Source organism: Peromyscus maniculatus, chromosome 10 (genome assembly GCF_049852395.1).
Source record: "Peromyscus maniculatus bairdii isolate BWxNUB_F1_BW_parent chromosome 10, HU_Pman_BW_mat_3.1, whole genome shotgun sequence".
NCBI classification, from domain to species: domain Eukaryota; kingdom Metazoa; phylum Chordata; class Mammalia; order Rodentia; family Cricetidae; genus Peromyscus; species Peromyscus maniculatus.
The window spans coordinates 66,172,212-66,185,092 of NC_134861.1; the positions used below are offsets into that span (position 1 = coordinate 66,172,212).

Sequence of the window (12,881 nt, forward strand, 5' to 3'; positions counted from 1 at the left end):
GAAGTAAATTTACAAATACAGTATAATTCCAATAAAACTATTAAGATTTTTAGGACCAATATATTGGTAGTAAAATTGGTATATTCAAGCATAAATGCAAGAATATCCCAGGAAACATGGAAAATTAATAACACTGTAAAATTATGAGATGAAATTTGCTATAAAATATATGAATATAAATATTTTACTTCCATATTATGCTTATTAACCATGGTTAGTGCTCTGTTGATGTATATAAACAAGATACTAGAGAATAAAAAAAATAATTAAATACTTTAAATATAATATATAATAAGAAAATCTCAAGTAATAAAATAATACATGATACTGAGTTAACACAATAACAATTTGGAAAATGTAGTTAGATTCAGAATTTGTACCAAACACAGGAAATAATTCAAAATGTATGAGTAAATTAAATATGAAGCATACAATTCTATATGACTTTTTCATTCATTAGGAAAGTTGTTTTCAGAGATATATATTGTGCATAGAAATTTATTAAGTTCTGAAATAATATGTCTTTATGAGGATTGACCAAATATGAGAATACATTGTATAGACATGAAAATCAAGTTCTCATTGTTGGCGAGGGAAGCTGTAAAAAGAAGGAACTGAGGCCTAGAATGAAAGTTGTAATGTTTGTATATTAAGTCAAAACTACAGTGCAAAGTCATGCCTCATAGTACATGTATAAAAGAAAATCAGTGAGTATTGAAGCCTATGAATATGTATAGAAAATTCCTACTGTAATTCACTGAGAAGAGAAAAAAATGAATGAAACTAAGTAGTGATGAATACACCTGGGGCTTAGATCTTAAATTCCAAATGTCATTCTAAAAATCAAATGAAAGTACAAAGAACTCAATGTCCTTGGTGGATGAGTGAATTCTAGTTCTGGGTCAAGATGAGCTAGAATGTCCGATGTGATCAAAGAAACCAGGAGTTTATAACACAATAGGGACACAGACACAGACAAAGGAAACAAATTATAAGAGGCTCCTGTGGCTTAATGTTTCACACTGCACAATGCAATGAATAATGACAATGATGGATTATGAAGTGTAAAACAAAATAATTGCTCGTGGTCTTTGATGAATCTAGTAATAATAGGTAAACAACTGTAAGAGAAAGAGCCATTGTACCTTATGATAGAATTACAGCCAATATGTGTGGAATGAATAATGGCAATATTGAGTCTGTTTGGAAAATAGAGCAGTAATAAATGTCACAGGTATGACTCACTGATAATTCTAGAATAATGGACAGGGGTGTGATGAAATACTTTTGCATAGTTTCACACTATCACTTTAAAATATATTAACCAGAAAAGGGAAAAATAATATCTTTAATTCAATTAAATTGGAAGACTCAATACTTAAGTGTATGAAGAACATTAATATCACAAGTAATAAGTTGGACTTGGACAAAGCAGTATCACATCCTCCTGATGCAGTGGGCTGAAAAGGGACTGCATCACTCTTGTGATACTCTAGGCAAAAGGATTGCAACTGTAATAAAGCTATTATGCAAATTCAAAGTAAAGGGCACTCAACTGGACAATGCTCTTTCTCTCTCTTTAAGACATTGCATAATTTTCCATTTTCCCTTTCTTCCCTCCAATCCCTTCACTGTACCCTGCATTGCTCCCAACTGAAAATCATGAATGAGATCTCTCCATCAAATCCTGACACAGCAGGGTTAGCAAACATATGCACAGGGCCAACACTGGTCTGCACCAAATGGGGTTTTAGACGCAAGAAGGGAACACTGGGCTCCTTCCATAAATCAAAAGCTACCCCTCACTGTTAACTACTTGCAAATGAAATTTTTTTTTCTCTAGGTTAGTCTCACTGGGGAAACAAACCACTCTTAAGGAAACGCCACATATCCAGCAGTAGATGGCCAACACAAAACGAAGGCAAAAGCATCTTTTAAGGTTCTTTATCTCATAATGTTAAGTCAGGTGGTTTTTTTTTTTTTTAATTTCATTACAGGTCTTTGAATATATATTATAGCGTGCAGTTTGGGATTTGTATGGGAATTCTATGTGTGCAAACACGTGTGTCTCTCTGTCTATATTTGTTTATTGTGCTTTATCTTTGGCTTTTTTTCTTGTTTGGTTGTTTTGTCATATTCTGATTTGTTCATTTAATTTAGTATTTATTTTGGTATTATTTAGTATGAGTCCTCACATTAAGGTTTTCTAACAAGATACAGAAAGAGTGTGGATCAACATGTGTGGTGATATATTGTGTGCCATAATAAAATTGCATGAAGATCAGAGGACAGAGCCAGCCACTAGATTAGACATAGAGGACAGACAGTAGTGGCACACACCCTTCATCCTATCATTCAGGTGATAGAGATCTGTCTGGATTTCTGAGTTCAAGGCCACCCTGGAAACAGAGCCAGGCAGTGGTGGCACACACCTTTTATCCCAGTACTGGGAAGCACACATGCTTTAATCCCAGGAAGTGACAGCAGGGTGGAGAAAGGTATATAAGGAAAACAGGAACTAAGGCAGTTCAGCTGAGACCCATTTGGATGAGAACTCAGATGCTTTCAGTCTGAGAATTTGTGCAGTTGCTCAGGGTTAGGAGTTGGTGAGGTAATAGGTGGTGGCCGTGGCTTGCTCTGCTTCTCTGATCTTTCAGCTTTCACCCTGATATCTGGCTCTAGGTTTTTTATTAAAAGACCATCTTAGATTCGAACAACAAACATGGAAAGGGAGGGGTGGAGAAACTTGGAGGAGAAGGGAGAGGAGAAGCCAAAATCAGAATGTATTGTATTTAAAAAAAAGGTATTTTCAATAAAAAAAAGAAATCATTAATGACTTTTTCTTTTATTGTTATTATTACATTATATATAAATATTGATATGTATGTGTGCCTAATTGTATAAGTGCATTCTACTTAGAATGTTTAGTGTTTGGTCTTGCATATCAATACATATGTATACATATGTGATCATGTATATGTATATGATTTGGGGGCTGACCACTTGGTCTTGAATAACCAGAAAATACCATTTCCCTTTCTCTATTAATTATTAAGGTCATATAAACACAAACATTTGGGGTGTCAGAGGGGCATGAAGTTAGAAGATCTAAGGATCAAATAGAAGCCTTGTGCCAAGGATCTCTTCCTTTCTCTTAGATTGGGTTTATAATGTTAACATTACAGATTACTGAAAAGCACATATAGATATTTTTAATGTCTCAATTTTAATTTTGACTAATGGAATAAAGCAAATATTTTTACAGCAATGAAATGGCTGGGGAGGAGAAGGATAGGGATAGAGGATCAGAACATGAGGAAATGAATTTGATGAACAAGGAGAGAGAGAGAGAGAGAGAGAGAGAGAGAGAGAGAGAGAGAGAGAGAGAGAGAGAGAGAAAGAGAGAGAGAGAGAGAGAGAGAGAGAGAAAGAAATGAAAGAGCTTGATAAATGGAGCCAGTAGGGGATTAGGGAGAAGCCTGATGCTAGGGACATCCCCAGGAATCTACAAGGATGACACCAGCTAAGACTCCTAGCAATCATGGAGAGGGCTGAACTCCTAGGCTTCAGATGAAGAGAGGGAGGAAGGATTGTATGAGCAGGGTGGGTCAAGCTCATGATGGGGAAACCCACAGAGACTGTGGACCCATGCTAGTGGGAACTCAGGATTCTGGATGGAGGGCTGGGGAAAACTGCAGGGGACCTAACTAGGCCCTCTGAATGTGAGTGTCAATTGCCTGGCTTTGTCTGCTTGTGAGGCTCCTGGTAGTGGGACTTGGATTTATCCCTGATGTAGGAACTGGCTTTTTGGAGTCCACTCCCTATGGCGGGATACCTTGCTCAGCTTTGATGCAGTAGGGAGGGGCTTAGCCCTGCCTCAACTTTAATGTGTCAGACCTTGTTGATTCCCCATGGGAGGCCTTATCCTCTTTGAAGAACAGATTGCTGTGGGATAATGCTTTTGTATGCTGGTTTAATAAGATGCTGATTGGTCAGTAGCCAGGCAGAAAGTATAGGTGGAGTGAGCAGACAAGGAGAATTTTGGGAAGAGACAGGCTGAGCCAGGAGATACCAGCCTGTAGTCGTCCAGGGAACAGCATGTAATGGCACACAGGTAACACGTGGCAACATACAGACTAACAGAAATGGGCTGAGTTTAAGTGTAAGAGCTAGTCAGTGGAAGGCCTGAGCTAATGGCCAAGCAGTTTTAATTAACATAAGCCTCTGTGTGTTTACTTGGATCTGAGGGGCTGTGGACCAGGCAGGACACAGAAAAACACCAGCTACAGTGGATGGAGGGCGGGGTGGAGAAGAGGTAGGGGGAGAGGGAGGGGAGGAGGGAGGGAGAACTGTGATTGATATGTAAAATGAAGAAAATTAAAATAAAAAAGAAAATTGGCCAAGCAAAAATTGGATTCTATAACATAAGAATAAAATGTAAAAGGTTATTCAATGTTGTTTCATAAATAAAAGAACAGATTGTTAATAAAAAGAATAAAGATAAATAAAGTTAATAAAGAGAAATGTTGAAATCATGGGAACATTAAAAACAGAAGTATAATATAAACTATTTAACTTGGGTAATTTAAAAATAGAGCAAATCCATTGTATAGTTTATCATCAAAACTTGGAAAAGAATTTTAAAGGTTGCATATAATTACATCTACTAAAACACTTCTATATTGTAGATTTTTCCCACAAGTCAAACTCTAACCTAACATAAGTTTCCAAAGGTTGTTTTTCACTTTAAGGAAGTATTAACATTGATCTTAAATAGACAGTGACGAAAAGGGGGGTAAAGTGCAACCTGTTTGCATATGTCACTAAAATCACTTTTCAAAACACATAGAGAGCACCAACAATAACATGACTATTGGCTGTCCTCCATAAACATAGGTGGATTCTTATAAAGTGTATTATATATTATACATTAATATGTGTGGTTTATACTGAGGTAAAGATGTGAATAGATGCATGAAGAAGCTTCATCCTAAGTATGTCCCAGGAAAAATAATACCTAATATAGTGTAATGGCAGTTTTTAAAAGTTACTTTAATAAGTTCCATGACTAAGCTTTGAAAACATGAAAACTTGGCTTGGGGCTGGAAAGGTGTCTCCATGGTTAAGAGTACACGTTTCCTTGGCAGAAAATAGAAACTGCTTCTGGGTAGCCATGTCAGGCTGCTCAAAACTGTCTGTACTTCCAGCTCCAGGTGATCGAACCCTTTTCCAACCTTAGGGACATTGCACTAAAGTACACAAATCCACAGTCAAAAGCACATTTACTTCTAATAAAAGTAAATCAAATCCATTTAAAGTTTGGCTAATGTTGTTAAATGATTGAATCTTATTTGTAGAAGAAAGACCATATAAAATACTGACAAAATATCGTCTATATCAGAAGGTATTTGAAGTTTCAATAGAATAATAATACTTGATATACACTAAGAGAAAGTAACAAGCAGAGTGTCAAAATTATATCATAGCAACCATCATTTCTACATACCACCGAATTGTGAGTTAGGTCTCTGATAATCAAAAACAAATCAAAACTATTGAACTTTGTACTATAGTCCTGCCAGGGCACTTTGAATGAAATTAAAGAAGTAAAGTATTCATTACTGATAAAATAATCACATCTTTATATTACTAAAATAAATTCAGAGTTTTCTCACAATAAATAATGAAGGTTAATCAACTTTGAGTAGAAATACAAAATTGGTTTTATTTATATAAGCTAAATTTACATTTACGAAAATATGATTACTGTTCATAAAATTTAAACATATCTAAATATATTTAACAATATTTATATTTTTATATTTATAGCAGCTTTGTACATCTTTTATCAAAACTTTTTTATTGAATCTTGGGAATTTCACATCCTGAACCTTAGTTCCACTCAGCTCCCAGTCCCTCCATATTCTCCCCTCACTCCTGCAGTGCCCCTGAGAAGAATATTTAAAAAGAAAATCAAACCAAAACAAACAAACATCAAAACCAAAAGACAACAAAAAAATGTTATTCAAGGAAAAATAACTTACATCATTAAATATATTTTCACTAGGAAATTTAAATATGTAAAAGATTTCATTGTTAGCTGTAATCTTAACAAAATATCAATTAAAATATGGATTTTTGTTTACTTGGTTTTGTTTTAAGGTTACTATGAGAAGTTTGCCAGTTCATTGTGGTATTAAATGTGTACATATTTGCAACGGACTTAGAGACACCGTCTTGAATAAAGTTGATTACCCTCAATAACTTTGCCATCACTACATATAATTCTAATGCTAATTAAATGTGTGCCGCTGCCACCAAACTGGAACCTTTTATTTTCTTTTCAACGCCATCCCTTTGATGAGCTTCTTCTTGGTCTTCCAAGCAATTTCATCAGAACTCTCTGCTAACACTTCTTATATTACCAGTTGACAAACAACCTCATTGAAAGTGTTTGTTTTCTGTGTCTTCTCAGACTGTGACCTCCTCAAAGACAGTGACCACTGCAGTTAACCATCCTCAGCCATAGCAATCTGTAGAATGCATTGGATAGGAGAAGACACTAAAATAGCACCAGTGAGGTCTTCAAAATCCCAGATGGATACATCAGACTCACCTCCTATGTCTGGACGAAGTTTGTTATCATAACCTTGAAGTAATGAGTTGAGAATTTGTGTGATGTCTCCTTCATGAATTTTTGGTGCCAAGACCCATGTTTTATTCATAGTTAAATCTTCATCATCTTCATCATCTGCTTTATCAACGCTAAATGATTCAAAGAGAATGTTGTATAGTAAAAGTTTCATCAAAACCCATGCGTTTATATATGTAAGTTATTTCAAAATTATTCTAACATATGGTAGTATGATCGCAGAAAACACACACACGCACACACATATATACATACATATATTACTTTAAACTGTATTAACTAATAAGGTAGTATTAAAATAAGAAACACATTAAAAATTTAAAAAATAATATACATGCTAAAACAAATATTGGAAACATCTCAAAAAAGATTTTCTCACTATCAGATCAAGACAGGGACACTTTCCTTCTTAATACATTTTTAAGGAACACAAAGAACCTTGAGTTCTAAATGTTAAGAATTTAGTTTCTAAGTGAGAAACTGAATGCCATTGGAAACAGATAAACATAAATCGCTTTACCCACAAAACTGGGAACACAACTACAACAATATTTTAGTATTTCCTAACCCAGCTTATGTTCTTTTTAAAAATGTTGATTGATTCTTATTGCTTCTTTTTAATTTTATAAAGTGTACTATAAAACTTTGCAAATAAATAAAAATATCACACAATAAAGTTAATCAGATTTAAAGTCAATACAACTCAGTGAACTTATATACAGTTTGAACAGTCATTCACAGCAGAAGCTGTGTAGCTTCACATTAAATTTTATACTTTCAGTATCATATATATTATAGGCATTTATCCACCACCAAAATCAAAACCAAAATCTCAAAGACAGAATTAGAACTTGACAAACAATTAGCTTTATATCTTTTCTCCTAACTCATGCCCATTACCTACATCCAGCCCCTATTCATCTTCTTACCTTTCTTCTTCTCTTTTCTTCATGTTATACTGCACATATATTTGCATTTGCTTGCATCTATGCATAGAAATGCAGCTACATCCATAATAAATGTGTGGATTCAGTTTATTACCAAATAATTGTAGAGACATTGAAGACAGATACAGACACAGTTATAGATATTTAGATATATAACAAATAGATAGTAGTTTCTTTATCATGAAAACTTAATCACCGCTTTCTTTTTTTAGAATATATATATATATATATATATATATATATATATATATATATATATATAACTTTTTAAAATTTTACATAGGGACAATTTCCCTTCTCTCCTCTCTTCCAGTTCCCCCTCTCCGACTCCCATATACTCCCCTATCCATCCACTCCTTCTCAATCTCCATTAAGAAATGGGCAGGCCTCCCATGGGTTTGAACAAAGTTGAGGCAAGATTGAGTTCCTGCCCCTGCATCAAGGCTAGTAATATAAGCCAGCTATGTGCCAGTCCTGATTTCACTGCTAGGAGCCTTACAAACAGACCAAGCTACACAATCATTTCATTCTTACTCGATGATAATCGTTCTAGACTTGGTGCCAGCCCCTATTTTATTGTCTTTAGTTATTCACTGAAAAAGGTCTAAAATCTAAGCTTACTACTGACAAACTCAAGGAAATTAACTATTCTAAATTATATGAATTTCATTTTAGTATATTCAAACGATTATGCACTATTATTTCACATTTATTCCTATCACCATGAAATGTTAGAAAATGTACACAATTTCTCATATATTGAACGTTTGTGTTTGTAGATTGTGTATTAAGTGTTGTCTGATGACTCATGAATAAAATTTTGGTCTTCAGTCTGTGGAAACACAGAAAGTTAGTATGATCTTCAAAGATGGGTTCTAATGATGCAAAGTTAGGTAATTGAAACAGGCTTTTGAAAGGCATGTTGGGACATCATTCTCTTTGTCTTCTGATCTTCTTGCTTCCAGACTTCCAGGAGGTAAGCAAGTTGTCCAGTCTTGCCTTTACCTTTCTGACATGTGGCTTTTCCAACAATGATGGGATGAAACCTCCAAAATCAGGGACTAAAATGAGATTTTTCTTCACATACATTGTATCAATTGTTTTTCACAGTACATAAAGCTGAATAATGCAATGTTAATATAATAAGTCAAAGCTTAATTTTACAGAATTTTATTTCTTAGCTCATTTCCTCAATGATTCTGATATTTTGAGCATATAATGAGTTTTTTTTTTCCTTTTCAATGTCTGTTTGTTCTTCTCTATCCAGAAATACTTATCAGCCCACTAGCTTCTGATTTGACTATCATTCTGCAAGTGGATTACACAAATCTTGGCCTCTTAAAGTCATATTTGACCCTTTAAATGGTTTTGAACAATAAATCATTCATCACTGCCAAGCAGAAAGTTTAATATCACACAAATGTGCAATGCTAGATGACTATTTACTCTTAAGCCCACTCCATCTGTTCAGTCTAAGAACGAGGGTGGAATGGACAAGCCACACCTGAACTATAGTGGTCAAGTAGCCTAGGTCTGTAAGCCACAGATATTTCAGACTAGTTTGTTACCACAATACTTTAACATTGTATTTTCCTATTTTATGTATAGGAAAGTATATTTGACTTTCATTCCCTATTTAGGAAACAAATGGACATGCACTAGTTACTCTTCCCTTGAACTGACTTACCTAAACTCTCATCAGTTCCTCTCACCAACGCCCCATCAAATAAGCAGGGAGCCTGAGTATGCTCTTTGCCCTTCTATTTTATCTCTTTTAAATGATGATGAAAATAAAATAAATAGGACGCATTTTTTGTACAACCCAAGAAATATGCTCTGTAGAGTCTCAAGGTCATTGCCAGGCCACAGTGTCATGCTTCTGACACATTATCTTTATTCTATTACATTATAGCTTGGGAAAATCCCCTGAGGAATTAGTCAATTTGACCCATGAAATATCGGTGATTCTGAGATTCTGACACTTGCACTGCTCAGTAAAGACAATGAAATACTGCTTTAATTGTGGGAAATTTTTAAATGAAGATGAAGGCTTTCCACTACACTTCAAAGAATGCAATAGTTATCACAAATGATAAATTACCATACACATCTAGTGACAAGAATTTCACAAAGTATTTCATTTCTTGAATTGTTTTTAAAGTATTTAGTACATTCTCCTCATAGAACCCTGTGGTAATAATATTGTTTATAATCTAGGAAATAAAGCCTGCCTGAAGATCAGATGACAGAGGTAGCCACAGAATTAGCCATAGAGGTCAGGCAGCGGTCACACACACCTTTAATCCTAGCATTCGGGAGGCAGAGGCAGAGATTCATCTGGATTTCTGTGAGCTCACAGCCACACTGGGCTACATGAGATTAATCCAAAACTAAAAATAAAACAGAGCCAGGCAGTAATGGCACACATCTTTAATTCCAGCACTTGGGATCACACACCTTTAATCCCAGGACTAGGAAAGTTGAAACAGGAAGTGATATGGCTGGGCAGAGAAGGGAATATAGGACTGGAAGAGACAAAAATTCACACTTTCTGGCTGAAGATTTGGTGAGGTAAGAGGTGGTGGCTATGGCTTGCTCTGCTTCTCTGATTTTTCAGCTTTCACCCTGATATCCGGCTCCAGGTTTTATATTATAAGACCAGTTAAGATTTGTGCAACAGTTCATGTGTTTCCATTCGTTTGGCTATTTGTCCCTGTGCTTTATCCAACCTTGGTTTCAACAATTCTCGCTCATATAAACCCTCCTCTTTCTCACTAATTAGACTCCCAGCATTCCACCTGGGGCCTAGTATCCAAATTCCTCAGTCCTTAGATGGGGTTTCTGGCACAACTATTAGGGTGTTTGGCCATCCTATCACCAGAGTAGGTCAGTCCCGGCTGTCTCTCAGCCATTGCCAGCAGTCTTTTGTGGGGGTATCTTTGTGGATTTCTGTGGGCCTCTGTGGTGGTATTGTGTTCCCCAAAATATTGTGTACTCTAATAAATTTATCTGGGGTCAGAGAACAGACAGCCACTAGATACAAAGGCTAGAAAATGGTGGCACTCACACCTTTAATCCTAGCATTCCAGAGATAGAAATCCCTCTGGATCTCTGTGAGTTCAAGGCCACATTGGAAATAGCCAAGCATGGTGACACACACCTTTAATCCAAGAAAGCCAGCCTTTAATCCCAGGGAGTGGTGGTAGAAAGCAGAAGGATATATAAGGCGTGAGGACCAGAAACTAGAAGCATTTGGCTGGTTAAGATTTTGGCTGGTTAAGCTTCAGGCTTTCGAGCAGCAGTTCAGCTGAGACCCATTCCAGATGAGGACTCAGAGGCCTCCAGTCTGAGGAGACAAGACCAGCTGAGGATCTGGCGAGGTGAGATAGCTGTGGCTTGTTCTGTCTCTCTGATCTACCAGCATGGACCCCAATAACTCGCCTCAGGTTTGACTTTATTAATAAGAACTTTTAAGATTCCTGCAACAGGCCTCTTTAGCACTTTGTTTCTTCCTTTTCTCATGTGGTCTTCATTTACCCTATTCCTTGTTCTCCCTCTCTGTTCTTGATCCAGGTGGGATCTCCTGCTCTCTTTCCCTCGACCCTCACCATTCATTGCTCCCACTCATGTCCAGGCTGTTCATGAGGGGCCCCCAACTGGATCAGGCCCTCTGAATAGGTGAGACAGTAGATTGGCTTGATCTGTTTGGGAGGCATCTAGGCAGTGGTACCAGGTCCTGGGCTTGCTGCATGAGATAGCTGTTTGAAACCTGGGACTTATACAGGGACGCTTGGCTCAATCTGGGAGGAGGGGACTGGACCTGCCTGGACTGAGTCTATCAGGTAGATCTCAGTCCTCGGGGGTGGCCTTGATCTGGAGGTGGTGAGAATGGGGGGTGGGCTGGGGGGAAGGGTAGGGGACAGGAAGGGGGAGAACAAGAGAATCTGTGGCTGTTATGTAGAACTGAATAGTATTGTAAAATAAAAGAAAAAAGAAAAATTAAAAAAAAATAAAAAGATTTGTGCAACAGAACCCTATATTATTTCCTTCAATATTTCTCATTGTTTTCTCTAAAGTAAATAAGTACATATTTAGGCAAACTAAGACACCAAAAACACTGAAATTTTGGAATCCAGGCTGGTGAGCCACCCTGGAATATTATTATACCAATTTATATTGACTGAGGCATTGTTAATAAGCTATATTTTAGATTTCCTTTCATCTCTCAATCCCTCCTGTACAGAAGGAAATATTGGTAGATATGGAAGAGCCACTGAATATATAAGCACTCAACCTTCTATTGAAACATGATTGTAGTCAAATTTCTCAATAAACTGAAGTATTTCCACTGTAGTTTGTATGGTAGCAACATTTTGATGAAGAAAAAAACACACATTCACAGTGAGCTGTATCCCCCTCTTCCCCAGGCAGCAGAGAAAACTGACCTTGGTAACATTACAGAGCTATCTTTTCTGATTTCATCTCATCACAGAAAGGAATTTCATTAGTGATAATTTCTTTACATCTTCCTTCCAGCTATCCAAATCAGTTTCAGAACACTTGTTACATATTTTATTATCATATTGGTTTTATTTGGATAATGAAAAATACCAGTTTTGACACATAATTGTTACACTCTACTGGATATGCAGATATTGCAAACAGATAGGAAATTAGTGTAAAATTGACAGGTTTTGGACACCTATTCATTTATAAGAATTAAATATTCATTACTAATTTTTCTTTACTAATACTAAAAGTGTTTCTGGATTCATTGTCATAAACGTCTATAAGTAATTTAAATTGATGCAATTGTAACCTCAATGAGTCTTTCTGTCTTGATTATGTAATTTTCCTAATTGTATCCTATAATGACTGATAGTTTCATTGTTATTATCAGCAATTGTGCATAGCAAATACTAATGGTTTTAAGGAACTGTGCCTACAAAGTATTTTGTGGTGGTTCCTTCCACATATTATGTCATCTAAATTGCATTAATTTGGGGGAAAATGCATTCATATCATCTCCATTTCATAAGTAAGAATGGACTTGTTTTACACTACCTCACTGGTTAAAGAATAAAAATAGAAATTTTTTTCTTTTCTAAAGATTCATATAAACTGAAAACATGTTCCTTATGAAGTTTCCCTGAATCATCTGATTTATCTTTACTGCATAATCCAGATGGTGGGATATGGGTTTGCTACTTTGAAGGAGTACAACATATATGATTTTTAATTAGGAAGCTTGTTAGATTACATCAGTCTATAAAGCTTCCTCA

General features: G+C 35.9%; 1 protein-coding gene across 1 annotated transcript in view; it reads right to left on the bottom strand.

Moving 5' to 3' along the window:
• Gabrg1 (gamma-aminobutyric acid type A receptor subunit gamma1) overlaps nt 1–12,881 on the bottom strand; it is a 74,700-nt gene that overhangs the window by 39,954 nt on the left and 21,865 nt on the right. Inside the window, exon 2 of the mRNA XM_006979670.4 lies at nt 6,617–6,765. Coding sequence (XP_006979732.2) covers nt 6,617–6,765 — 149 coding nt within the window. The remainder of the gene's footprint in view (nt 1–6,616; nt 6,766–12,881) is intronic.